The sequence below is a fragment of the Poecilia reticulata genome, unplaced genomic scaffold (assembly GCF_904066995.2).
Source record: "Poecilia reticulata unplaced genomic scaffold, P_reticulata-male-v2 Scaffold_30, whole genome shotgun sequence".
Classification (NCBI taxonomy): domain Eukaryota; kingdom Metazoa; phylum Chordata; class Actinopteri; order Cyprinodontiformes; family Poeciliidae; genus Poecilia; species Poecilia reticulata.
Window position 1 is genome coordinate 206,686 of NW_027675128.1, and position 27,427 is coordinate 234,112.

At 40.5% G+C, this 27,427-nt stretch overlaps 1 protein-coding gene and 1 pseudogene across 2 annotated transcripts; both read right to left on the reverse strand.

The window, feature by feature from the left end:
- Nucleotides 1-562: 562 nt before the first annotated feature.
- Nucleotides 563-2,155, reverse strand: LOC145550281 (nuclear factor 7, ovary-like). The gene has a single exon (XM_081604326.1). It carries the CDS (start codon nucleotides 1,949-1,951, stop codon nucleotides 563-565), a length of 1,389 nt encoding a protein of 462 aa, XP_081460452.1. The 5' UTR covers nucleotides 1,952-2,155.
- A 5,818-nt stretch (nucleotides 2,156-7,973) lies between these two features.
- On the reverse strand, nucleotides 7,974-27,125 carry LOC145550273 (protein NLRC3-like; annotated as a pseudogene). The gene is made up of 8 exons (XR_014086181.1): nucleotides 27,033-27,125; nucleotides 25,466-25,500; nucleotides 24,465-24,750; nucleotides 22,290-24,038; nucleotides 20,269-20,447; nucleotides 19,150-19,327; nucleotides 8,879-9,026; nucleotides 7,974-8,373 (listed from the first exon to the last, which is right to left on the reverse strand). The product of XR_014086181.1 is annotated as a protein NLRC3-like (transcript).
- Nucleotides 27,126-27,427: the final 302 nt, after the last annotated feature.

The window sequence follows — 27,427 nt, forward strand, 5'->3', positions numbered from 1 at the left end:
CTGTAAAACACTTGAAGGTGGTTTAACTTGAAAATTAAAGTCAATTTACTGTTTATTTTACTTCAAATTCTTGTTTAAATTTTGGATAAAGGTCTAAATTAGTTTTATTAATATTATCCTAAGCAGTTATTATAATTACTCATGGCCAAAAGTTGTACTTCAGTTAGAGTGAAACATTTAAATAAAAGTAAAAAGTTTCCATCCAAATGATTCAAGAGTAAAAATCTATTTGGTAAAAAAATTGACTCAAGTCCTGATCAGAAGATCATTTAATATTTAAAAATTACATCATTAGACAAGACCTCTCACTCTGAGTGATTTCAGAATCAGAGCTGAACTCAGACTAAAGAGTCAGATGAGAAAGATTAACGCTGCCCTGCTGCTTCCATCAGCCTGGAGATGAATCTGAATCTGATCAGAGATGAAGAAGATGATCAGATCATCTCCAGATGATCTGATCATCTCCAGATGATCAGATCATCTCCAGTTTCCTCTTTAAAACTCACAGTTTAAATATGATCAATAAGTTTTTATCTGGACTTTTTTCTTCATGCTGAGATAATCAGAGCTGCTGCTTCATCACTGAGATCTTCATCGGTACGATCTTTAATGTTTTATCAGTGGAGAAGAATGGAAACATCTTGTGAGTGAAGGTGTGTGTGAAGGTGTGTATGTGTGTGTTAGTATCCAGAACAGAGAAGGACAGTTTTCCTCTGTCCCAGTCCAGATTCACTCTGATCCTCTGGAGATTCTTCTGGACTGAGAGACGAGTGGGAGGAGCTGGAGGAGAACGAGCATAATATTTACCTGAAGAGAAAAATATAAACAACAATCCAGACTTTATGCCTCTCTTCCTCTGAACAGACTTTGCTAATACACCAAGACTCCAGTATTCACTGTCTCCAACATCAACCTTCCAGCTGTAGTTCCCTGAGTAAAAACCCTCAGAACTCAGAACAGACCAGTAATAATAATCAAATCTCTCTGGATTATCAGGAAGCTGCTGTTTCTCTCCTCTCCTCCCATTGGTCAGATCATCAAACAGATGGAGCCATGGACCAGCCGTGTTTGGGTCCAGAACCAGAGGAGTGTAGGTCACCATGGTCTCCATGTTGCTCCAGATGTTGAAGGCCAGGTTGCCCAGATGTTTGGCCTGGTCTATCAGAGCTCCTGAGGGCAGCTGTGGATCCTCCAGCAGTGGGCAGCGCTGGATTCTTTCCCCTGCAGCCTTGTAGTTGTGCAGGAATGAGACGTCTGCAGCTCTCAGCTCCTCCTCGGTGGCTCTGACTGTGTCTGAAAGAGCTGCTATCTCTCTGCTCAGAGCCTCCATCTTCTCCTTCATCATCCCTCTCTTCTGCTCCTCTTCCTCCCTCAGTGCAGCCAGCCTGGCCTCCTCTTCCTCTGCTAGAAACTGATGAAGCTGCTTAAACTGCTCCCTAATCTGCCTCTCTGTGTGTCGGGCCTGGACCTTCAGGTGTTCTGCTGTCTGATCAAACTCCTCCTGAACTTTCTTCCTGAGCTCCAGCTTCTCCTTTAAAGGCTCCAGAGTTTCCTGAAGCTTCTTCTTGTGTTGCTGAGCAGCTTCATCGATGGGTTTAAATCTGTGGTTGGTGTGTTTTTCTGAATCTCTGCAGACGAGACAAACTGGCAGCTGATGGTTCAGACAGAAGAGTTTGAGTTTCTCAGAATGCAGAGAGCAGAGATCCTCTGAAGCTTTTTGGTTTCTCTGCTGTAAGAAAGACTCACACAGATTCTTCAGAGCCAGACTTAAAGGTGGTTCATCTTTAGAAGATCTCCTTTTACAAACTGGACAATCTCTTCCTGGTTTCTCTCTCCAGTATTTCTGCAGACACTCCTTACAGAAGCTGTGGCTACATGACAGAAGAACCGGATCCTTAAATATTTCCAGACAGACCGGACAGCAGAGATCATCGTCTGATCTGGAAGCCATTTTGTCTCAGAGTGAAGCTGAAACCACAGCAGACAGAAAGTCAAACCTAGAAGTCAGTTTCTCTCCTGTAGAAACTTTCTGAACTTACTTTCACGTTGATTTGCTTGTTTTTCCTCCTGCAGCAGTCTGTGTTTCAGCATCTAGTTGCTCAGTTCTCTCTCTGTTCTCCTTGTTCAGAGTTAGTTTGATTTCAGTCGGAGACAAAGGCAGGTGTAAAGTTCATTCTCAGGTGCAAAGTTCATTCTCAGGGTGTTTACTCATTAAGTTTTTTTTTATCTTTGAACTGTTTCCTGGTTTTTCCCAGATGTTCCCATTGGAATCAGTCTTTAAGCGGAGATGTGGCACCCTCTAGAGGATTTCCTCTTAATCTGCAGTTTTATTAAAACACTACAGCTTTTCTGATTCATGACTTTGTTTCTGCTTTAAGTGAAAATATATTTTTCCTCTCCACACGTTTATGCCACCTGATAGTGATGGGTAGATGAGGCGTCATGTATCGTTTCGACCCAAAGCAAAACTGTGTTGATTCTGTGTTGATACTGTCACTCAATACTGACACCTGCTGGACATTAACAATTCCTACAGGCAACGTAGTGATTTGATGACCTAGAACCAGAGTGAAGTTGGCCCCCATTTTGGCTGCACAAACGTTTGACACCGATTTTGTCTGATTTGAAGAAGGTGGGGGCCAAACTTACCAGGACATGTGAAAACTGTTTCACCAAGGACAGAGCATTGTTTTAATTCAATGTCACAGTATTCCAATATTACTGCAGACAACATTTCTCCTTCCTAAGAACAGCGAGGATCAGCGACAGAACATTCCAGTTCACTGGACTTTACAGAAACCTGCAAAAAGAACAATAGAGCAATTAAACAGAGAAAGCATTTGTATTTAAAAAGTACAGAAAACAGCAAAGAAAAAAGTAAGATTACAATTTTAAGACGCTGTGGACTCGCCATGTGCGTGACATCATCAGAACTGATGATGATTGGGACGGGATGCCTCGGGTGGAAAAACATTTCTGGGTGTCTTTGCCTGTTTATGTTAGAAGTAGAAAATAATAGTCAACAATAAATGTAACCAGCTGCTCAGTAAGAAAAACTCCTTCCACCATGAAGACGATGTGGAGGTTCATCCTCAGAGTTGGTTGGTGATCTGGTGGAGTCAGAGCTTCTTCTGAGACAGAAAGTCTTTAGTTTCCAAACACCTGATTTATCTGGCTTCCTCTTTCATCTTCATTTGCTTAGACTGTAAAAATATGTTGAAGATAAAATATTGATGAACGAGTTAAAACAACAAACTTACAATATTAAAGTCTCTCTGTCAAACTGAGCTCAATTAAAGCCAATTTATGAAGAAAAATATATTAAGCCTCCCTGCAGTTACAGCATGAAGCTGAATGACATTAACAGAAGAAATCATAGACAGTTTTCTAAAAGGAAATTTGCAATTGGTTTATTTGTAGATCTGAAAACAGCCTTGATGCCATCAATCATGACATCTTACTAACACTGGAAACGTCTGAGATTAGGGGGGAAGCATTAAACTAGAAGCTGCTTTGGACAAAGGAAACAATTTGTGAAGCTGGGATAACATGTAGCTGCTCCTCCCAGCTCTTTCACTTCATACTCAGGCTGTAAGGCCCAGGAGACGCTTCATCTGACGTCATGCTACAGTTGCTCAGTTGGTAGTGAGGCAGTTGCAGCCAACCCTCAGAGACACGTTCTGTCAAAGAATACACCATGGTTCACCTACCAGCTCCTCCTGGAGTTTCTCCTGGTACCAATCCGTCTGTAATCTGTGCTGCCATAGAAGAGGGTGACATGTGGCAGACCTGGAGGGTAGGATCCCAGGGTTTCCACCTCAGGTAGACAGAGAGGATGCCCGTGGTGGATGGTCTCTGATCACATGTCTGCATACTGGGCCTCCACAGGCTGGAAAAATACTGTCCAAAGTTCTGACAGAGCCACAGGGTAAAACATTTCCATCTGGGAGAGAAACTGTCAAACCATCAGCACTGCACAAGATGGCTGCTTCCAATGTGATGAGGTCTAGTCCCAGTAAATTACCTGGCACTGTGGCAGAGCAAACAAAATAATGTTCAATAGTTTGGGTGATGAAGGGCCGAGTCACTGACAGAGTCTGTTTCCCCAGAGAAGCCTGCTACAGAGGTGGTTTGATTGGACAGTTCATCAGGTAAAGGCGTAACGTTGAAGGTTTAATAGGTAACTCCAGGTCATCATTACTGACCTTCAAGGACACCATGGGGTCCGCCATGGCCCTGATATTATGGCCTCTCTGTGGGGGTCATTGTTACCAGTTCTCTTCCCATTGTCCTGCTGCACACTGCTCTCTGGGTGCTGCCTGAGGATGAGGAGCAGCAAAACATCTTCTGCTTCCCCTTTGATGGGTACAACTGCTGGTTTGGGGCCACAGACGTATCAGGCTGTCCCTTGGTGATCTGCCCCTTCCTCCATGACCTCTCGTCCACCCACCACCCTTCCTCCATGACCTCTCGTCCACCCACTACCCCTCCTCCTCCACCTTACCCCTCATCCATGCCACCAACCAGCAGACCTGTCAATATATGAGTTAGAATAGATATGAGGAGGATTAGCTGGTTCTGTCACCACCATCATCTTTACTTTCTCATGTTTTCCAGAAACCACCCGTCTGGCCATGTTCAGCTGAAGTTTGACCAGCTGGGCCTGCATCTCCTCTCTGTCATCCTGAGTCCTAATGAGATAAGGGACGAGATGTTTCACTAAATTCACAACCAATCATTTCAGGATTCCCTCTCATGGCATCACTCACTTCATGAGAGACGCCGTTAAGAATGGCAGCTCTACTCGGCTCCTCGGTGCCCCGTCCGTACCTGGAGGCTGGCAAAATGACGGACTCAGACTTCTTTGCTTTTCTAGAAACACTTATGGATGTTGTTCAGGCTTCAGTTGTCCTACTGAAACTCAGCGACAGCTGCAGCAGCAGACTAAGGGTCATTCTCTGTAATTGGTGCTTAATGTAAACAGGCTGAGGCTTTTTAGGTGAAGCTGTTTTGAAGTAATATAATTAATGTAAATACTGCGAAAAGGTACGATGTGACATTGGGATGAGCCAGAAAAGCTTTCCATGATGCATGTTTCTAAAATGTTCTTTACATTCTTAAAACAAATATTGTGCATTATTTCACAACATTGGTGAAACAATGCACACCTTTAGTTATTTCTATGAAGTAACTTTCTAGGAAAGAAGTTAAAGTATTTATGAATCTTTGAGTTTGCTTGTTTTGTTTTTAAAGTCAGGAGAAAGAAAGGAAACTTACAGCAGAGTCAAAATGTAACATTTGTTTCTTTAAAAGTGTTTTATGTCATTATGGAAATCACTTCTACAAATAAATCCCTCATTATTCTGCAAGCTAAAGAAAATCTTTAAATAGCTTTAAACCTGTTTTATTAACCTTTAACATGTAAATACTAACAATAATGTCATGTTTTAGTCTGCTTTATTATAAACATACATTAATATGAGTAAACACAGTGAGGTTTTTTTCTAAACTCTGTGAAACTCAAAGGGAGGGGTGATAACGTTGAGCGTTGCTATGACAACTGAAGGTGGGAACAGGTTTGGTATGAGGGAGGAGTTAGGAGTGATCATCTCTGACAGGCAGTTCATGTACACCCTGAACACTATTAGGACAAAACAAATTGTCATTTCAGTCTTTAAAAGATCAAAAATAACCCAGCTACAATAATCAGAGGCAGTTTAAACATCTCCAAACATGAAGGGTCTGAATTTAACTCTGTCTGGTTTGCAACAGGGTGATGTGGAGAGATGGGAAGCTGAGGGGGAGCATGGAAACCAGTCGGTCATCATCTGGACCTTCCCTGCGCTCAGAGCCTAGATGGTGACCTTAAACGGCCCTGGATCCATCACTAGTTCTTTCCCTGGATGGAGGCTGACCTGCTGACTGTTCTTTAAAATATCTAAGATGAGCAATTTCATCTGTTGGTCTAGATGGATACTGGACAGGCATGTTTCCATCTCTATAAACTAACTTAGTTACTGTTGAACGACGCCTCAAATACAAACACTCTTGCATTAGTGAGCTCAACCTGCAGAATTAGACAGTTTCAACTGCAACAGGTTTCTGCTCTCCTGATTTATTGGGTCGACCCTCAGAGTTGGATCTGCAGTGATCAGGACTGCAAATCCATAAATCCTTCACAAGAACCGGGAGGAAACACCAAACTAAGATCAGTAAATCTCCCCTACATCATTATGCAAAGGATTAAAGCAGCACAAAGAGTCAGTGAGGTAAAATTAGTATGATTTATTGAATACAAGGATACAAAGATATATCTTTGGGATCTCAGAACATCATCCAGAGACTAAATACAATAACTAATTACCAATAACAATAACAAACCACCAAACAATAACTTTTCCCTAGACTCTGTTCAGCTCTTCCCTCTTTAGCTGCAGGTGAAACGTCTGTTTTCTAGCTGAAGCACAAAATAACCTTTTAGGAACGAACCTTCACCTGGACTCAGACATCCCTGACCTCACACTGACCTTCAGCACATAGTTATTTATCACAAGACACTGGAATAATATATTAACTGATTAAAAGAGTAAATGTAAAAATAAAACTTGAATCTGCCCACAAATCATTACATTATAAAAAATAATGTTTTTATTTATGATCATTTTTTTAAGGTCATATTTTCACCATGTTTTTCATACATTTATAAATGTCAGCGTTATAAACTAAATATTTAATTCAAAAGGTTAATATGGACAAAAATATCTACTTTTAATATTAAATATTTAGGTTGTAAACATGATGAGGCTGAAACAAATCGATGTTCTTCAGTTTAATAAAAACCAAAACCATACAGATGTTTTCAGAAGATGAAGGACAACAAACAGGATGAGAACCAACCAATGATTGACTCCCTGTAGATCAATCAGGTTGATCTTAATCTGCTCCGTTAGACAGGCAGGAATAAAATGGAGATAGAGCGACACCCAGCGGCGACACGCAGTGCTGCAGTGGTTAAACAGAACCCAGGTTCGGTTTTTTCTGATTTACTACCTTAATTTGAGATATAAACATTTATGAAGCTACTATTTAATCACTGTTTTATACACATTTTCCTATATATTTTTAAAGTATTCGGTTTGAACTGGAAGCTGATTTGTTCTCTCAAAGAATATATTTATTTTTATTAATTATTTTAATTTCTATTGCAAATGAACAAACCAGAAGCAGATTTATATTTATTTCAGTTCAAACATCAATTCCTCTTCTGCCCTCAAGTTTTACAAATCACTAATGTAACAATGTGAACAGAACAGTGTTATATCTTTTATAATTTAGTCTTAATTTCTGTAGTTTATCTGTTAGTGATTCAGGATTTATACATTTTATTAAGCAATAGTTTGCCAGCTTGGTATCTTTCTAGTCAGCAAGATATCAAACAAGCATGGAAGTGAAAATTGACAGGACTTCTCTGGATCGCTCTTGTTTTTGAATTAAATTGATTTACAGTCTTTAAATCTGAGTGACTATTTTTTACAGTACTTTTATAAAAGCAAATGTTGATATTAAAGCCCAGAACCTCCCACGTAATGTATTACTAAATGATTATGTTAGCTGTGATGCTAGCGGGCATTGGTATCGGCTGGTACAGCAGCATGACGTAGATAAAGCTGCTTCCATTGGCCCCGCCCCCCGACCCGACGGTGACGTAATCGGCTGCAGTCACATAATTTGTTTTACAACTTTGTTTAAACTTTGTTAGTAAATATTAACTATTTAAAAAACTGTATTACATGTAAAATGTCTCGTTAATTTGATCAATAAAACATCAAACCAGGAAGTAAAAAAGTAAAACACAAAAACAATCAGAGTTTCTGTGGGACATACAGTTCTAAACTGGTTCAACTGGTTTCTGTGATGGAAGCTGAAGTTTCTCTGCAGTGTCCAGTGTCCAGTAAAGCATCTTTTTATCTGTGGAGCTTTGAGGAACATTTTCCTGTCAGCAGAAGAAGAAGCAGCAGAGAAAAGAGGTTTGAATGTCTTTCATGATTCAGAGCTGAACTGAAATGATTCCCATGTTTCCATCTCAGACCATTTCTGGTTCCAGGATGAAAATGAACCAGAGAGAAAAAAGATCAACTTTCCAGTTGAATCCAGTTCAGATCAAAACTCCATGAAGCCTCTAAATGGAGCCCAGTTTGAATCGGATCTTTATTGATCCACAGAGACAAACGACACTAAATGACAGACATCTTGGAGGTCAGAGGTCATCATCAGGATCCAGTCAGAGTCTCTTTAGACTCAAACTGCTGCAGCTTCAACCTCTGAGGATCAGCAGGACACAGAGACCGTTCTCTACTTTACAGAGATCAGAACCTGCAGAGAGAAGAAGGATCAGATCAGTGAGTGTTTCCAGCCTCTCTCCTGCAGCAGTCAGTGACGCAGCACATCCAGTAGACTGTTTCCAGGCTGCAGTCAGACTGATCTCAGAGCTGTGACCAAGATGAACCTGATCACTTGTTTCCTGTTGAACTGAGAGAACAAGCAGATCTGAGATCAGATCTGCTGCTGCCACAGTTTGATGAATGAGGACCACTGTCTCTAGACATGCTGGACGGCTGGACGCTGGAGTCCAGCTGGAGGTCCTGGAGACATGGACACAGCAACAACACTCATCTTCACACCAACACGCAAACACAGGAAGCTGCTGCTGCTCTGATTGGCTGGTTGCTGTCTCTGTGTCCAATCAGGAAGCCTGAACCATTCTCCTCCCACTGAGAAGCTGCAGCTTTACTGGGAACACTGGAGCTTTGCTCTGATGCTAACTGGGTTTAGCTCAACATGCTGACAGCAGCTGGACTCACTACAAATATTTACTTACCTTAAAGTCTCTACAAGATCCTTCAGCTGCTGAACATCTGAACCCTTCAGGTTGTTTCCATCCAGGTCCAGATATGTCAGACGGAGGCTGTTGGACTTCAGAGCTGAGGCCAGAAATCACAGCTGATCTTTGACAACCTGCAGCTCCTCTACCTGAATAAAGAATAAAAGATGAGCTGAAGCCAACAGGATGCAGGTGAACCAGTCCAACAGAACCAGTTCAAGATTCTCATGAATATTAAAGCCAACAAGCTGCTGCTTCAATAAAGACCTGCTGACTTCAGAACCAGAACCAGAACCTGGTACTGGGTCATGATGTGTTGGAGGATTTTAGTCAGTAAAATCATTCCAGGTTCTGATTAAGTGTTGAAGCATCAATCATTGATTATTGATTTGTTCCTGTGAGATTCCAGGGATTCACTTTTCTAGACTGGGTTGAATGACCTTTGACCTGCGTGACCTGAGGGGGATTTCTACACACTGGGGGTCCGAATGCTGTCCTGTTCTGACCTCAGATCAGCAGGTCCAACTCAGAGGGACTAAATTAAACTCTGGATCCAGGAACAAACTCAGAAAATATTTATTAGATCAGAAGAAATGAACTTTGATTTATGATCAATTATAGATAATTATTCACTGAAATATCAATAATTATATAATTACATACTCCAATGTTTCCAGTCTGCAGCCTTCAGTCTGTAGAAAACCACAGAGCTCCTTCAGTCCAGAACCTTCCAGGTTGGTTCTGGTCAGGTCCAGTTCTGTCAGATGGGTCGGGTTGGACTTCAGAGCTGAGAACAGAGACGTCCAGCTGGTCTCTGACAAACTGCAGCTCCTCAATCTGAATAAAGAATAAAAGATGAGCTGAAGCCAACAGGATGCAGTTAAAACTGAAATATGAACAAATAATATAAAATGTAGAAAATTAATTTCCCTGAATGTAAAAGAAACTTGATGAACTGATTCTAACATCTGATCCAGTCAAACTGGGTTAAAGAGTCCAAACCAGCAGAACCAGAACATTTGATCAACAAAGAAACTCAAAGTTTTCTAAAAGTTTCTCAGGATCTTAAACTCAGTCGGGTGTTTTTCTCCCTCCATGTTTCCTTCCAGGCCCGTCTCCATCATTTATCATCAGATATTTTATGTCTCCAGTTTCTTCATTAATCTGTTAATGATGTTTTTCTGGCTGGTTGTATTTTAACTGCAGCTCGTTGCCAAGTATGACATGGAAACTGTAGGTATTTCTGAAACCTACATGGAAAGAGAACCACAGACAACGTATATGAGTTTTTAGCCAAGCATCTGCAGAAGGAGAAGACACAGTGAGCTGCTCTTACGAGCCGTTTACAGAGCGTTCTGCCAATCTTAGATACAGCTTTTCTTTTTTATTCAAATTAAATCAAGAGGGAGGAAAGGCAAGATAGACAGCAGAGGAAACAGCTGAGGTCGTAAAACCATTTTACCTAAACACAGCAAAGGTCGTAAAACAATTTAACATCTGTCCATGATCTGAGCCCGGTTCAAATCTCGGTCAAACTGTTTCACATGAAGATAACAGGCAGCTGTGACTTTCCAGGTCAGTTCACACATACAGTTTAAAGAGGAGAACACTTTAAACTGACTAACATTTAGACTGAAAGTAACAACAAAAAATGATAATACCAAAAATCCCTATCATTCCCCCTGTTTTCATTTTACATGTGTATAAATTGCAGTCAAAAGCCAAACATAGAAAAGAAAAGAAATAAAATAGAACCAATAAATGCAAGATCATAAGTATCAGTATTTTTATACCTTATCTAAACATAAAAATTACACAATCAAGAAATGAATATAAGATAATAATGAGTGAATAAAAACAAAAGAAAGAAACAGCACAAATCAAATGCAGTTTTTCATCATCACAACACCACTTGTTTTCCATCTTCGGTGTAGGAATCATTCAAAATGAATTAATCTGTTTATTGATTACAGAACATCATCATTCAGAAAATCGTCAGAATCTCAAAAAAGTCCTCTCTATTTGTCTCATAGGATGCCTTTGCTAGCTGATAGCTGACAAACAGTTGTGTTAACTGTTTCTAAACATCACTTCGTAGACAAGGAATAATGCAACTTGTAAAAAGACAGAACAGAACAAAAGAAATCAGAACAGGTGTCACGAGCTTTAACAGTAAAGTCCACCATGGACCAGACATGAGCCATGAAAACAAATCAAAAAAGGATGAGCCGCGTGTTCCACTCTCCACATATTTTTTAAGATCCTCCAGCTCATATAGAGCATCAGAAATGGTTCCTCCAGTTCCTGTTTCATCAGGAACGAATGTACAGCACGCTGGGCCAATGATTTTACAAACACCTCCCTGAGAGGCTGTGAGCAGGTCAAGCACAACACAATTTTGCAAACCATGTTTCTCAGTTCAGTCAGTCTCTCATGGTGCCATTTGCCAGCTGGTGGGTGCTGTTGATGAGTCGCAGTAATCCATATCTGTTGATTTCAACGTGACTTCGAACCTCTCCTACTCCAACTCCTGGAAATAGGTTTTGCATAAACTTTTCTCCACCGTTCCAGATCTTAAATTCCCAAGGAACTCCAGTGTCTGTAGTGAGGCCTCCCCAGCGTTTGACCTCCAGCATAACTGCACTCTTGGAGCGGGCAGCTAGAACGTGTTGTCCTTTCCTGATGAATGCAATCGGGTACAGGAAGTACCAGTCTGCCATCACCTGAACCTAGTCTTGGCACTATGCACAGCGTTGTCTCCTGTCGTCCGATTTGTGATGTTGAAACACCTCTCCTGAAGCATGTTGTCACAGTCTGGGTTGTCCTTCCAGACTTTGCATTGTGGAGTCATCCTTTGACCCTGCAGGCTGTGCAGTCAATGAAATCCTGTCGTTCGCTCTGTTACACAAATTCCAAGGTAACGTCCCGAATAACATGTCCATTATTGTATACACAGTTCCCAGAGATCCTGGTTTAGCTCCTGCTAATGAAATAATCTCTGGTATTTTCCATACAGTTTGTTGAGATGATGAAAAAGGAAGTACATCGTCTGCGAGTGAACAATTCCAGACCTTGCAGCCTCTCCCATTCGGAGGTCAGCTGAATAGTCCTTCTCGCGTGCTCTGTCTCCCCTTAGGGGTGGGACGCGCCGTGGTCTGGTGCTTAGAACATAGAGACACATCTGTTTGTTGTCAGTAATGTCACCTGGTCGGAGGCCTGAGTTGTGAATAGAAACCGGCAGCTGCGCACACAGCAGTTCACAGCATGTCCCTCGTACGCGGTTCTATTCATTAGTTTCCACCACAGGTTGGTGCTGTACGTGTTTGTGGAACTCCGGCTCACTTCCTCCTCCAAACATCAAACACGCTGCAGTCACAGCGCAGTAGAAGATCCATCTGGCATATGGAGTCTCCATTGCTGCTTGGCACACAGAGATGTCAGAACCCCAAACTAAAGGAGTGAGAATCTTAAGCGTTTCTTCACCGGGTTTGAGACGAACACACTAAAAGTAGCACCCTTTGCAGCCCGGAGGCAATAAAGCCCACCTTCCTCTCTACTCCGGATTAGGGGTCCAACACTCTCTGCAGCTTACAGTGACTGAGATGGATCCAGCTGGGTCTTTCAGCGATTTTTACAGCTGTTAGTGTTGTCATCAGCACCTGGAACGGTCCGTCCCACCGTGGACTTGCCCAGTTTTTTCGTTTGATGATCTTTATGTAGACCCAGTCACCTGGCTCAATGGGAGGTGCCTCCTGTGGCGGAAAGAGTCAGAAGGTAAATTTGCACTGGACACTTCCTTCAGTTTAAGAGTCCTGATCATATAATCTGCTGTTTGTTCTTCATCAGCTTTCAGTAAGTCAGGAGCAAACAGAGGCAGTCTGTAAGCTCTCCATGAATTATTTCAAACGGTGTTAGACCATCTGCTGTTGAAGTGACTCTCATATAGAGCTTCACCAAGTCTAAACATTCTGGCCAGGGTCGGCCAGTGTCTGCCATGCATTTTCTTAATCTGCTTTTCACCGTGCCATTTGTTCTTTCTACAAGCCCTGCACTCTGTGGGTGATAGGCACAGTGGTTTTTCAATGTCATTCCCAAGTGAGATGCCATGTTTTGTATCACTTGGTTTACAAAATGTGGTCCATTGTCACTGTAAACAGTCTGTGGGATGCATGCGTTGGGATAATAGTTTTGCAAATAGCCTTAGCTACTGTCAAAGCATCTGCATGCTTGATGGAACTATTTCAACCCATTTAGAAAAAGCGTCTATCATCACCAGACAGTATTTGTATGGCCCACTTTGTGAAAGTTCAATAAAATCCATATACATAGTTTGAAATGGATAAGATGGTTTTGGGAACCTGCCTCGTTTGGCCTTATGTTTCCCTGTGGGTTATGTTTCACACAGACTGGACATGCAGTACAAAATTTTTTAAGTAGATTTATCCATATGTGTAAAAGGCTGTTGTAGCATAGAAATCAGTTGACACATGACAATGTCATGTGTCAAAATCGCTGCTTCTCTAAATAGAGATTTGGAAGGACCGGCTTCTATTTACTGAAAAAATGTCATCATCATTCAGTGTCGCCCTTTAGTTGTCCATATTTGTTTTTCTGCGTTTGGAGCATTATCTTGCATGTCTTTTAACAGCTTTGTCTATCACGAGGATCTTCTGTCTGTATTGAGAAATTGTCTCCCCATGCCTCCCAGCTGCAGCTTCCCTTTTTATCAGTAATCTATTGCATTTGAAACCTCATCCTGTCCCGTGGTGTGCGCTGCACACTTACAAACTGCTAGTTTAGCTGGTAAATGTATGGCCTGCAAAGATTCTTAAGCACGGATGCATGGGTGACTGGTTTCCCTGTAGATGTTATCAAAATCAAAGCATAATCTTCCTAATAAAAATAACCATTCTGAAATTAAACCAAAACCTCAAATCCTCTAATTTCCATTTCTTTATAAATTTAACAATCATCAATTAATCAACCCTAGATTAAAAGTTTTAAACTTTAGTCTAGAAAGATTGCTTTAATTCAAAATCATCAGTTTGGAGTAACTAATTGCATCCACTAGAGTGGCTTAAGATATCAAATTGTCCTTAACTTTGTATTTCGGTCCAACTGACAGTGTAATTTTTTCATGTTATTTTTTAAAAGTAAATGATTAATAATTTGATTAGTTACTCAGTTCTAGAGTACAGTTTGTTTGATTCCTCAAAATCACCCACATACAAGCGACACTAACAGAAACATAAAACAGATTTGCAGTCAATCAAAATTTATCAGTCAAACTTCAGTCTGTTCTTATTGCTTTCTTTGGTGCTTATTGTTTTCATATTTTAGCCTAAGTCTGTTAGTTCATTGCTTAAGCTTTTAGTGATTGCAGTTTCCCTTCACTTTCCTATGGCTTGTGGACCTGAGATCACTGGTCCTTCTGTTAAGGACTGAGTTAACTGGTACAAAGTGGACGATTTTATTTAACATTGTACCTAAAGCCTTCAATATGTCCTTTTCTAGCTAGATAATTCTACCTGCTAGTAAGTAAGCAAGCAAGTCCTCATTACAGTAGAGGTGTGTGTCACAGCAGTGTGTGGTATAACTTATCTCGCATTTCTCCTGTCTCACTTCTCGCTTCCGGCTCCTGCTGCTGGCGTCGCTGCAGCTGGTGCCCCTCTGTCTCTTCTCCTGCTCCTGTCAGTCCAACTTGCCGGTGTTGGATTATTTATAAGTTGTCCAGACCGTCCCTTTGTCCACCAATGAAACAAGCGGCAAACAGTTCAGTTTGCTTTCTTTTCCAAACGTATAGCAGGACTCCATACAGTACGTAGTTTTGCTGCATGGCAGTTCCCAGATGTCAAGGAATTAAGCAGTGGACACTTTAGTGCCTTCAGTGTCCAGTTGGTAGAAATCGTCCTGTCTTTTTTCGCTTCTTATCAACTGGCTGGTGATGAAGGAGGGACGTCATCTGATTGGCAGGACAGATCAGAGCTGAGGTCAGAGGTCAGACGCAGAGCGAGGCTCAGACAGAGGAAGGAAAGAAGCAAATAAGAGTCAATTAGTGTTTGCTCGCATGTCTGTTTTTTTCTCTTCTTTTAATACACAAACATTTTCCATATAACTTTTTTCTTTTTATCGTATAGTTTTTAGCCACTTATTATCCAACTTTTTAAAAGTCATAAACCATTCCCTTATTCAAACAATATAAACATGAAACATGTTAAAAGCTGTAGTCTCTTTCATCATCTCAAGGCCTAAGAGAGTTTACGAGGCTGGTTAATGTCCAGGTCGTACCTTACTCTGACCGCTGACCCCTCCAGATAGAGCCAGAGGATCGTTTCACCAAGTTGGTGTTATAATCTAGTCACGACACAATACATTAACATTGTTCTCTGAGGAGAATTTTATTATTTAGTTTTATTTTTCAGCTTTTCCTCCTTCAGGAAAGCATACAAAGAAGTTGTTCCCATGTTTTATTTCAGTGAGACCTCTCTTTACTGTTTTTTTTCTTTAAAGGTGTAGGAATGCTCAAAAAGAAAAACAAAACAAAACAAACACCAGTATTTCTTAAAACAAATTATTTCTCACTTGTGAGGTTTACCTAATTCTTAGTAGCATTAAAATATTATTGCATACACTGATTCTTACAGGAATTCAATTTCTTTTATTGTTTTACTTAAGTGTCCCAAACTGCATGCACATGTCTCTAGCATTTCATCAATTGGACTGGGGGTTTGTGTTTTTGGGGTGTGGTAAAGTCTGATTATGCTGAGGATTTCTCCTATTTGTGGTCTCCTCGCTCCACCACCCCTCTTGTTGCCCCGTGCAGCATTCTTTGACGGGCAGTTTCTTGCCCAGTGACCAATATGCCACAAATCCAGCAGCCTTTTGAATGCCGTGGATTTTGTGGGGTGTTATTTTGGGTCGTCGCCTATTGTGACTTCCTCTGCCTCTGCCTCTTCCGCAGCCTTTTGTCGGTCGTTGGAAAAGGCAGAGGTATCTAAACCTCCAAATTTCTCCAGGTGAAAAACATCTGATCCTTTCACAGCTTTCCTGACCTCTTCTAAGGTACAGGGTCTAAAGATATATAAGTTTTGTGTCCCTTCCTCTAGGGAGGGATACAGTCGTGTTGCTGGAACAGCAGCGGCTGATACTGGGCAGACGGAGCTGCTGAAGCAGCAAGGGAGAGGTGGCTGCAGGAGCTTGCTCTCCCTGCACCGCTACAGCATTCCGTGTGCTTGGAATTACTTTATTTCTTCCTTCTCTATAATTAAGTTTTTAGATTCATTTAACCATAATTTAGCACACCTCAGCTCATTCTCCTTTTTAGATTTTTTTTTATTCCCATTTTTTTTCTACACTACTCTCCAAAATTCCACAATTATTTGCCATTGATCCATTTTTAGCTTTCCATCTTGTATTTCTTTTTCCATTTTGACATGTAAGTCATGCTACCAGGAAATCTGGACAGCATGTATTTTTCATCCCTTTCGGGATCCTCATCAAGTGAGGAATTACATTTATTTCCCTTTTTTTTCAGTACTGTAATTAGCTTACAATGGCTTGGTATTTTGTGCTTTTTCTTCAAAGAGAGTGCTCTAAGTGAGCGCTTAGTGTCCCCTGAAGAACAGTCTTCTAGGCCAGACTAGTTCTGGTCCGGTTCTTCACCTAGGATTCTAATTCCGAGGACAGAAAGTTTTACTCTCAATGTTGAGCACCATTCACACTTGCACACACACAAAAAAAGAATATTCCCTGCCTACGCGAGGATCTTCCCTTATGGGGCACCTCATCCAGAGGGGGACTCTAAATTACCCCTCCTTCCTTTTCCCTGCCTACGCGAGGATCCTTTAACCCTAGGTTTTGTGAAACAAATGAAGATCATCCTAGTTCTAAAAAGATTAGAATTTCTGACTATTTTTTATTTATTTATTTATTTTATTTTATTTTTTTTCAGGTTTTATAGGGTCAAGAGATTTCCTCATCCAGAGAGGGGCTCTAAAATACCTCTCTTTCCTTTCCTGCCTACGCGAGGATCCTTTAACCCTATATGTTATGTAAAACAAATGACCTGGCAATTTTATTTATTTATTATTTATTTATTTATTCTTCTTGCTTTCAGACTATTATTGATGGGCCAGGCTTTATAGGGTCAAAGAGATTTCCTCATCCGGAGAGGGGCTCTAAGTATACTTCTCCTTCCTTGGGACTCAAACTCGATTTTGGGACTCAAACCCGAACAGCTATTTTTACTCACGTTTCTGTTGGTTCGTTTTGTCTGTTCGGATCTCGTCAGTCCGTCGTTGGCAGACAAAGTTGGACCTAGGACGCTGGCATGGCGAAGAATTCACTTCCCGGGACTTTGTTTCCAGGTTCTGTTGACTCTGGCCATGCACGGTTTCAGCGCGTCGTCCTTTGTCTGTCAGCGAAACGGGTATGTTGAGATCCGGGTCACGGCACCAACTGTTAGGTATTTTCTGATACCTACATGGAAAAAGAGAACCACAGACAACTTATATGAGTTTTTAGCCAAGCATCTGCAGAAGGAGAAGACACAGTGAGCTACTCTTACGAGCCGTTCACAGAGCGTTCTGCCAATCTTTGGATACAGCTTTTCTTTTATTATCAAACTTCAAAGAGGGAGGAAAGGCAAGATAAGACAGCGGAGGAAACAGCTGAGGTCGTAAAACATTTTACCTAAACACAGCAAAGGTCGTAAAACAATTTAACATCTGTCCCATGATCTGAGCCCGGTTCAAATCTCGGTCAAACTGTTTCACATGAAGATAACAGGCAGCAGTGACCTCCAGGTCAGTTCACACATACAGTTTAAAGAGGAGAACACTTTAAACTTACTAACATTTAGACTGAAAGTAAAACAAAATTATAATACCAAAAAATCCCTATCAGAAACGGTTCATTTCAATCCGTCTAATTCAGAGTTTTACAACATCCATTACAGCTCAGATTCTGAAAGTTGATCATTTTCTCATTTTGTGCTGATTCAGTTTCTGAACCATCAACTAGAAAATATTGATCCTTTTCTCTGTCAGACTGATGTGGGTCATTTAGTTCCAGTTCTGAATCCTTCATCAGAGACGCTGCAGAAATGGGAACATTATCATAAAGAACAACCTGATGAGTTATTTTGAAATCTATTTTCCAGGTGAACACATGAGAATGACTCAGTGAACTGCTGGAGCTTGTTGCACACAAAGCTTTACAAAGGTAAGATCTCATTTCCTGTCCTACAAAAGAGCTGAATCAAGATGTTTGAACTGAAGGACTTTAACACCATAACCTTCACAAAGTCAGTATTTAATGAATGATCTTTGTATTATTTCTGTCTCCTTCATGTCCAGGAGACTGTGGTCATCCTGATAGAGTCTGACTGTCAGAACAAACTCAGATTTCCTCTGGAAGCTGCTCTCAGTGGTTTGGAGGACGACTGACTTGTCATTTGCTCCATCAGTGGAATTGACACTAAATAGAAACTCATCACCTGCTTCCATGTTGTTTTGCTTCCTGCCAACATCAAACTCCTGCCTGAGCTGCAGCTCCATATGAGCAGGCAGTCGAGTCCCCAGAAAGCTTCCCTGGTTCTAGGAACCATTTCATCCAGAGTTGGTCGACTTTCTCTGTCAGACTGTGAACCTTTAGTCTGAGCATGTGCAGAACCTCTCCTAACACACCTGGTCCAGATTCATGTGCTGCAGCCTCTGCTGTTCTGATGTCTGGACCAGAATACTCAGGTCCTGAAGAACCTGCAGCCTGTTGAGCTCAGAGAAAAACTCAGTGGTCTGGATTATTTCAGACGAAGCTGAAGTTGGTTTCTGATTGAGCTTCAGATCCAGGAAATGGATAAAGGGCGATTCCACCTAATTATTCACTACAACCAGCATCTTTAATCTGCTCTAGTTAATCATTAAAACACCTGGACTCTTCAAAGCTGGACTGGATGATTATCAACTAATAGCAGAATATTTAAAACTAAATGTGGGATTTGTGGATCTTCAATAAAGGGAGATTTTCATTCTCTGTGTTTCTGATCTGACCTTTGACCTGCTTGACCTGAGGGGGATTTCTACACACTGGGGGTCCGAATGCTGTCCTGTTCTGACCTCAGATCAGCAGGTCCAACTCAGAGGGACTAAATTAAACTCTGGATCCAGGAACAAACTCAGAAAATATTTATTAGATCAGAAGAAATGAACTTTGATTTATGATCAATTATAGATAATTATTCACTGAAATATCAATAATTATATAATTACATACTTCAATGTTTCCAGTCTGCAGCCTTCAGTCTGTAGAAAACCACAGAGCTCCTTCAGTCCAGAACCTTCCAGGTTGGTGTTCATCAGGTCCAGTTCTGTCAGATGGGTCGGGTTGGACTTCAGAGCTGAGAACAGAGACGTCCAGCTGGTCTCTGACAAACTGCAGCTCCTCAATCTGAATAAAGAATAAAAGATGAGCTGAAGCCAACAGGATGCAGTTAAAACTGAAATATGAACAAATAAATAATAAAATGTAGAAAATTAATTTCCCTGAATGTAAAAGAAACTTGATGAACTGATTCTAACATCTGATCCAGTCAAACTGGGTTAAAGAGTCCAAACCAGCAGAACCAGAACATTTGATCAACAAAGAAACTCAAAGTTTTCTCTGAGCAGCAGCCTGGATAAGCTGAGCTATTTCTGCTGGTTCTGATCATCAGCTGGAGACCCGACTTGGTAACCGGATCAGAACCACTCAGTTTATCCATGAATGGCTTTGGGTTCTTCTTAAAGCTGCTGAAATCAATGGAGGCCATTATTTCCTCAGGAGACGAGACCTGATGAAGCTTCATCACAGAGACGAGGCTCCAACCGACTGAAGAGGACGGTTCCTCTCTGACCCGGCCCAACAGAACCACAGCTTCAGGACAGAGGGAAAACCTGCTGCTGCTGCAAACCTCACTGTCATTCAGCTCATCTGGATTTGCTTTTCTACAATCAGTCACTTCTTAGATGTTTCATTAATGGTGATCTGAACTGGTCAGTGTTTGTGGCTCGACTGGAGGATCAACATTTCATTCTGGATGTAAAGATGAGAATCAGAAATAAAACCATCTGAATCTTTACCAACCAAACTGAAACATCTCCATCATTAATTAACTTCATTTGGATTATTTTACTCAGTTTGTTCATCAGTCAGAAACATTTTAAAAACTGAAAAGGTTCAATAATCTCAAAGTCTGAAATAAGGAAATAATTTATTTATAAGGTCAAACTGTTTGAAATTAGAATCTGACATTTAAACAAGTTGTTTTAAAATATTACAACTAAATATTAATTAAACTAAGGATTAAAGTATCAATGAATGATTTTATTGTATAAATAGAGAAAACAAACCCCAGTTTCTTCACTTTACTGACTGAACTCTCCAGGATCTCAGACACATTCTTCACATCAGAATCTCCACCTCCATCTATGTAGATCTGATTTATTTCCAGTTCAGACAGATCTGGGTTGGACTTCAGAGCTGAAGCCACAACTTCACTTTCAGCCTTTTGGATCCAACAGCCACCAAGAAGAAATAAATTCAGTTCTAATGAAATCAATCTGGATCATAAACAGGTAAAATATGATAACAGTGATGTCATCATGATGTCAGCAGATGATTAAATGATGCCTGTGATGGCCAAATCCATGGCCACACTTTGAAGTCGGTAACTTTTATGCACAATTTGTTTTTCATTCAAACACAACACTTTAGCTTCAGTAAAACATTTATTAGTTGATTTGGATACATTTGTTCTTTATGTTGGCGCGCACATTTAGTTAGCATGTGTATTTGTATCAACTTAAGTTTAATTTGTTTGCTTGAGACTGACCTTTTGTTTGTGTTTTGCCGGTACTTACCTGCCTTGGAGTGGCCAGACAAAAGATGGGGGCCAGGGCTCAGCAGGCTTAAATGCTGATTGGACTACACCACTAGTTCCTGCTGGCAGGGGAAATTTGTAGTTTCTTTGTTTAGATAAGTTTTGTATTTAAGTAAATATTAGTATTTAAACTTTAATATTTTGATTTTCATTTTGAGATCTTTAGTTTAGCCAAACTTAGCTGTACTGTTATTTGTTTTTGTGTTTGTAATTGTATTCTGTTTAGTTACCCCTATTGTGTCTTAATTGGTCTGATCAGCCAGTATATAAACCCTTGTGTCATTTCTTTGTTAGGTCAGTTATGTTTGTTTGTGCAGCCAGTTTGTTTACATTTTTGCCTGAGTTCAGTTTTGTTTCTTTGACCTCTTTTATGAGCTCAGTTCATCTTTTTGTCCTTTTATAATCTTTGGGTTAAAATAAAAAACCCTATTTTTCTAATTAATATCCTGTGACTCCTCCTGTTTTAACTCGGTCCATCACAATGCCACAGAGAAACTGGAGCAGACCAGACACATGATGCTCCCAGTTGTGTGTGAAGCAGTGAAAGTTCTCCAGGAACTAAAGAGGCTGGGATGTCTAAAGAGGTGAAGCTCATGTCTCTGCAGTGGTCTGTCCATCGTCTCAGAGGAACAAAGGTTTGGACGTCAGAAGAAATTGTTGATAAACTCCTAAAGAGCTGAAGAGCAAAACCCCTGGAGGAGACGGAGCGTTTGGGTCCAGCAGCAACTTCATGGTGAAGCAGTGAAAGATCTCCAGGAATTAAAGAGGCTGGGATGTCTAAAGAGGTGAAGCTCATGTCTCTGCAGGTCTTCATGGAGGACAGCTAACAGCTTCAACAAAGGCGTCAGATGAAGAGCTGATGAGGAAAATGGTTCCAGCTCTGGAAGCAGATTCTCAGAGCTTTGGGAGGATCTGACAGAAACAATGACTTTTTCTGGAACCAGTCAACAGTCACCACATTTTGGTCTCAGTTACAAACTCAGAAGAAACTAGTGGGAGGAGGAAGAGGTGAGGATGATGACGGGATGAAGAAGATCAACACTGTTCACAAAGTTTATAATTAATGCAATGGTTTATTTTAATGGTTCAACTTTCCATCAAATCTAAACAATTATTTTATAAAAACAGTCAAAGATCCTAAAAGGTGAATTATGGAGCAGCAGCTCAATGAGTGAAGAAGAGTTTAAAGTTTAAAAAGTCTCTCTGGCTCATTGGATCTTAGAGAAAACAGACATTTTCTAGAGTTCAGGGTTTTTTATTAATTTCAACCTGAAACAGATAAAAAGTTAATATTTTAAAAAGATCAAAATGTCTAAAAACCAGAAGCTGCAGATGTCCTGGATGAACTAAATGTTTAGATGTTTGAATGGTTGAAATTATCCAGAGGATGAAGGAAGTGGTTAAAGGTCAAAAACATCCAGAATCAACTTGAAGAAACAGGAGGATAATAGTGCTGAGTCAGCATTCACACAATGAAAACATCTGGACTCACTGAGCCTTTCTGCAGTTCCTCACAGCTGGAACCAGTCTCTGTCGTCCATCATCTGATGTGTTGTACTTCTCCAGGTCCAACTCATCCAGAACCTCTGACATCTGCAGCATGAAGGCCAGAGCTGAACAATCAGTCTCTGAGAGCTCCTTCCCTGAATCCAGCAGCCGTTGGATCTCCTGATAAAATGAGACGTCGTTCATCTCCACCAGACAGTAGAAGATGTTGATGCTTCTGTCAGCAGAGATATCATCAGTGTTCATCTCCTTCAGGTTGGTGATGATTCTCTGGATGCTTTCTGGATGGTTCTCTGTCTGACCCAGCAGATCTTCTAAGAGTCTCTGGTTGGACTCCACAGTGAGACCATGAAGGAAACGGACAAACAGGTCCAGGTGGCCATTTTTACTGCTGAGGGATTTCTCCATGACTTTCTTCATGAACTCATCTAGAGATGATTCATTGTAATTTTCTCCCAGGAACGTCTTGATCACCTCTGACCTCCTGCTGGTGAAGCAGTGGAGCATGTAGATGGCAGCCAGAAACTCCTGGATGCTCAGATGAACAAAGGAGTAGACGGAGATGTTGCGCGTTCCTCTCTCCTTTTTAAACATCTGAGTGAAAACTCCTGAGAACAACGCAGCATCTTTGATGTTGATGCCGCACCGTTTGAGGTCTTTGTCATAGAAGATCAAGTTTCCCTCCAGCAGCTAATCTAAAGCCAGACTACCTAGAGACTCAATCAGCTTCTTGTTCTCTAGAGCTTCTTCAGCTCCTTCTTTATACTTTTCCTCCTTTATTGTGAACTGAAGCAGCAGGAACACTATATACATCTCAGTCAGGGTCTTGGGCAGCTCTCCTCCCTCTCTGGTCTTCATCATTTCCTCCAGAACTTTAGCAGTGATCCAGCAGAAAACTGGGATGTAGCACATGATGTGGAGACTTTTTATTTCTGGATGTGGGAGATGACCCTGCTGGCCTTCTCCTCTTCATCTCTGAATCTCTTCCTGATGTACTCCTCCTTCTGGGGGTCAGTGAACCCTCTGACCTCTATGGCCCTGTCAATAGATTTATCTGGGATCAAACTGGCTGCTGCAGGTCATGTGGTTATCCAGAGGAGAGCAGAGGGAAGCAGTTTTCCTGTGATGAGGTTTGTCAGCAGAACATCCAGTGAGGTGGACTTTGAAGGGTTAGTCAGGACTGGATTCTTCTTGAAGTCCAGAGGAAGTCGACTTTCATCCAGACCATCAAAGATGAACAGAACCTGAAACATTTTAAAGCTGCCGATTTCTGTGTCTTTAATTTGATCAAAGAAGTGATGAATCAGTTCCACCAAGCTGAAAGTTTCTTCTCTCAAGTTATTCAGCTCTCTGAAAGTGAATGGAAATATGAAGTCGATGTTCTGGTTGGTTCTGCCTTCAGCCCAGTCCAGAGTGAACTTCTGTGTTAACAGTGTTTTTCCAATGCCAGCTACTCCCATGGTCAGCACTGTTCTAATCCGTTGCTTTCTACCAGGGTTGGGTTTAAAGAAGTCTTCCAGGTTTATTTTTGTTCCTTGATTACTGGATGCTGTTTCAATCTGTCTGACCTCATGTTCCTGGTTGACCCCTGCAGTTCCTCCTTCTAAGATGTAGAGCTCTGTGTAAATATCATTCAGAGAGGTTTTCTCTCCACGTATTGCAATGCCTTCACAGATAGATTGGAACGTGTCCAGAAGAGACTTTTTGAGGTCATGTTGACATCGATCATCAAATCTGAACAAAGAGATAAAAACACAAGATGAAACACTTGAACAAATTAAGACTCCATTGATTGAATTTGAATTTGTTTGTTTCTATATCAGGATGTTTAAACAAAGAACTCATTCAAATTATAGACCATGAGGAGGATTTCATTCAGATGAAACATGAAACATTCAAATCATGAAGAAAACGAGTCATGGAGCATTATGGTACAGCTTTGCTTGTTAATACATTGACTGGACTACAAACATCATGCTGATCATTCAAAGTGTTTTCACACTAAGAGTCACCTCCTGCCAATCTACAGGAAAACTTTTCTATAGTTTCTGACCTACAGCCCAGCAGGTGGAGTGCAACCATAATGCTCCATTTATTTTTGTTATAATTAGTCACTGTTGGATGAGTTCACTTCAACCCAGTCATGACTGGTGAAGGGACGAACCTAAATCAGAGGAGTCGGAGGACAAACTCAGCTGGTTGGACAGAGTAGGATCTATGTTGAGAAGACGTTTGATCATCAATCTACTGGCTCTCTGTCCTTTCATCCTCACAGCATCGATTGTCTCCCGGGCCTTGTTTGTGGTCACTGGGTTCCCTTCAAGTATCACCCGTTTCTCTGAAAGATTTAAGACCACATCTGTTTCCAGGTCATCGAGGAGCTGAATCAGGATTTCCTCAGAAACTCTCTTCACAAACTCATTGCAAACCTTGAAAAGTATTTTCTCTGCAGGCAGAAATCAGAAACATAATTAATTCAAACTGATGTCTGAGAGTAAAACGTGATGAAGATCAACTATTCATGTTGCTCCATCCAGAGATTCAGAGTCTGTTGATCAGCTCCTCAGGTATAAACCTGTTGTTGTGTTTCTGCCTCATATCTGAGTGACGACCACTGATTCTGTCTACATGAGACCAAATGAAGCTTCTGGTTCATCACTTTCTTTCCTCACTGCAGGAAAAACACTAAAGAAACACATAAATATGGAGCTGCACTATTTTAGGAAAAAAGGAAATTAAATTATTGGTGAATATTGTGATGAAAATATTGACTGATTAACATTTTCATCACTTTTCTTCATCTCCATCTCTAAACTTTAGCATCTCTGACACCAAGTGTTGGAACAAAAGACAGAATGTCAGATAAATTATTAATAAATGATGTGATTACTGGATAAGTTAATCAGTGTGTGTAGTAAATATTCCTAAAGTATCAGAGCTGCAGGCCTGTTCTTCACTTTGGTTTCTTTTAATTTCCATGTGAGTTCAGTTTTTACCTTCACGTTTCACAGAAACTCACAATGTTTCCACCAGAGCTTCACTGAACAGGAAGCATGAAAATAAAGACACTGAGGCTGAGCTTCATCACATGGCAGCAACACAGGCTGTGATTGGTCAGTTTGTTCCTTTAAGATTCTTCATTTCTGCTTCTGATCACTTACCAAAATCCTCTTCCTGTTTCTCTGCCATCTTTTACCTGGAAAACATGAAGATTCATTATATTTCAGACTTTATTTCATGAATAGTTTATTTTATGCAGTTGGAATGGGAACTATAAATACCCTAAAGTACTTATTTAAAACACACAAGCACAGACCCCTAAAGAAAAAACATAATTATGTAATCATGAAAGCTACAATGTCAGAGCAAACTATTAAAAAACATCTGTGGTATAAAAATACATTTATCACATCTTTCTTTACAAGAAATGACGTTCCTGACTGTTCGTCTGATTTCATTCAGGTTGAGATGTAAACATCTTCACCTCTTGCTTTTTGCCATCTGACTGTAATGTGTGGCTCCTGCCACCAGGTGGCAGCATCAGCTGCAGAAAGCTCCTCTAGTTTTCTGCTATTCTGGCTTGAAAAGCCCAACTTGGGTTCCCAGATGCCTAAACAACAACTTAACACATTTGCTACAGTTTTACTAGAAAACTAAAATACTCACTGCAGCCATTTGGGTCAAAGGTCAAAATCCTGCCACCAACCCAAAGAGGAAAAGCTGCAGTGATTCTAAAGAAAGTCTCAGTTCATTTATATTACATAAACACAGACATTTAGCACTGAACCAAAAATAAAGATTAACAATAAGTAGATTTATTTACTTCACCAGGAACTTTGATTTGTTTCATTAAAACAAGTTCAGACTAAAGGAGAAGGCTGGAAATATCAGTGAAAGATTTCAGTGATTAAAATATAAAACATGTAAACAGAGTTACTATTAAGCGTAAATTATTACTGTGATTGAACCAATAATTACGCAAATATTTGCTAAATTATTTTAAAAACTCAGAAATAGAGCGACGGTTGGAGTGGAGGAAAGTTTTCTTGGTATTAAAGAAACTTAAACATCTGAGCTTTCACAACCAAATCTCAGAGTTTTAGTTAACTTTTATTTGTAAGGTCAAAATGTCAAAAATATAAAGAAATAAAAAATAAAACAAAACATTTGATCCAAAATGGCCAACTTCCTACTAGGTGTGTAAATCGGGTCCAATAGTTTTTACAGGTTTTGATGTTTTAACTCTGTTCAGGTCTAAATAACAGCTGTGGATGTTTTTACATACTCTAGGGGGCGCTGTGTTGTTATGTCACCATAATCACTGATTATTGATCAATAATTGATTGAAATGTGATCAGTTGTCCTCTGTCACCACAGACTGATTCAATCTACTGATAAAAGCCCAGATAAATCCTCTCTGATCAATAAATTATTGACTTCATATTGAAATATTTTCCATCCACCAACCAGAACCCAGATATCTCAGCCGGCCCACAAACACTCAGAACCTTCTGGTACCAGTTTGACTCCACTATGAAACTGGGAGCAAACTCCGCTGGTTGTCTGGGTTACAGATGAAAACTCAGAGTTCCTGGTTGAAATCAGGTGCTGCAGCTCTGAACCAGAACCAGAACCAGAACCAGGCCCAGTTCTGGTTCTGTCCAGCAGCTCAAAGAGAGAAAACCCAGTCAGGACTGGAAACCAGTAGAAAGTGGAGTTAAAACTCACCTTAGATTCTCCTTCTGTTCACACAAACCGAGTCGGAGCGAACTGGAGAACTGGACCTGATTCTCCAGAACCTGAACCGGACCCAGCTGAGGCTCCGCCCCCTCTGACAGCAGAGGTGTGTTCACCTGTTGAAATGACAGGAATCCTGTCTGATCATTCATACCAGGAAATAAATGTTTAAAAGCAACAAATTCACATTTCAGTTTAAAGGTTTTTAATATTTAAAATATATTTTGCATTTTTTTATCAGTATTTTATTAAATTATTGGAGATTTTCAATTTTATCTATAAAGAACTTTAACAACCAACAAGTTTCTGCTCAGAAACACAAGAGCAATAAATCTAATAATAGTTTCTGCTTATTCTGATCTGAGCCAAAGAGCCAAGAACCTTGA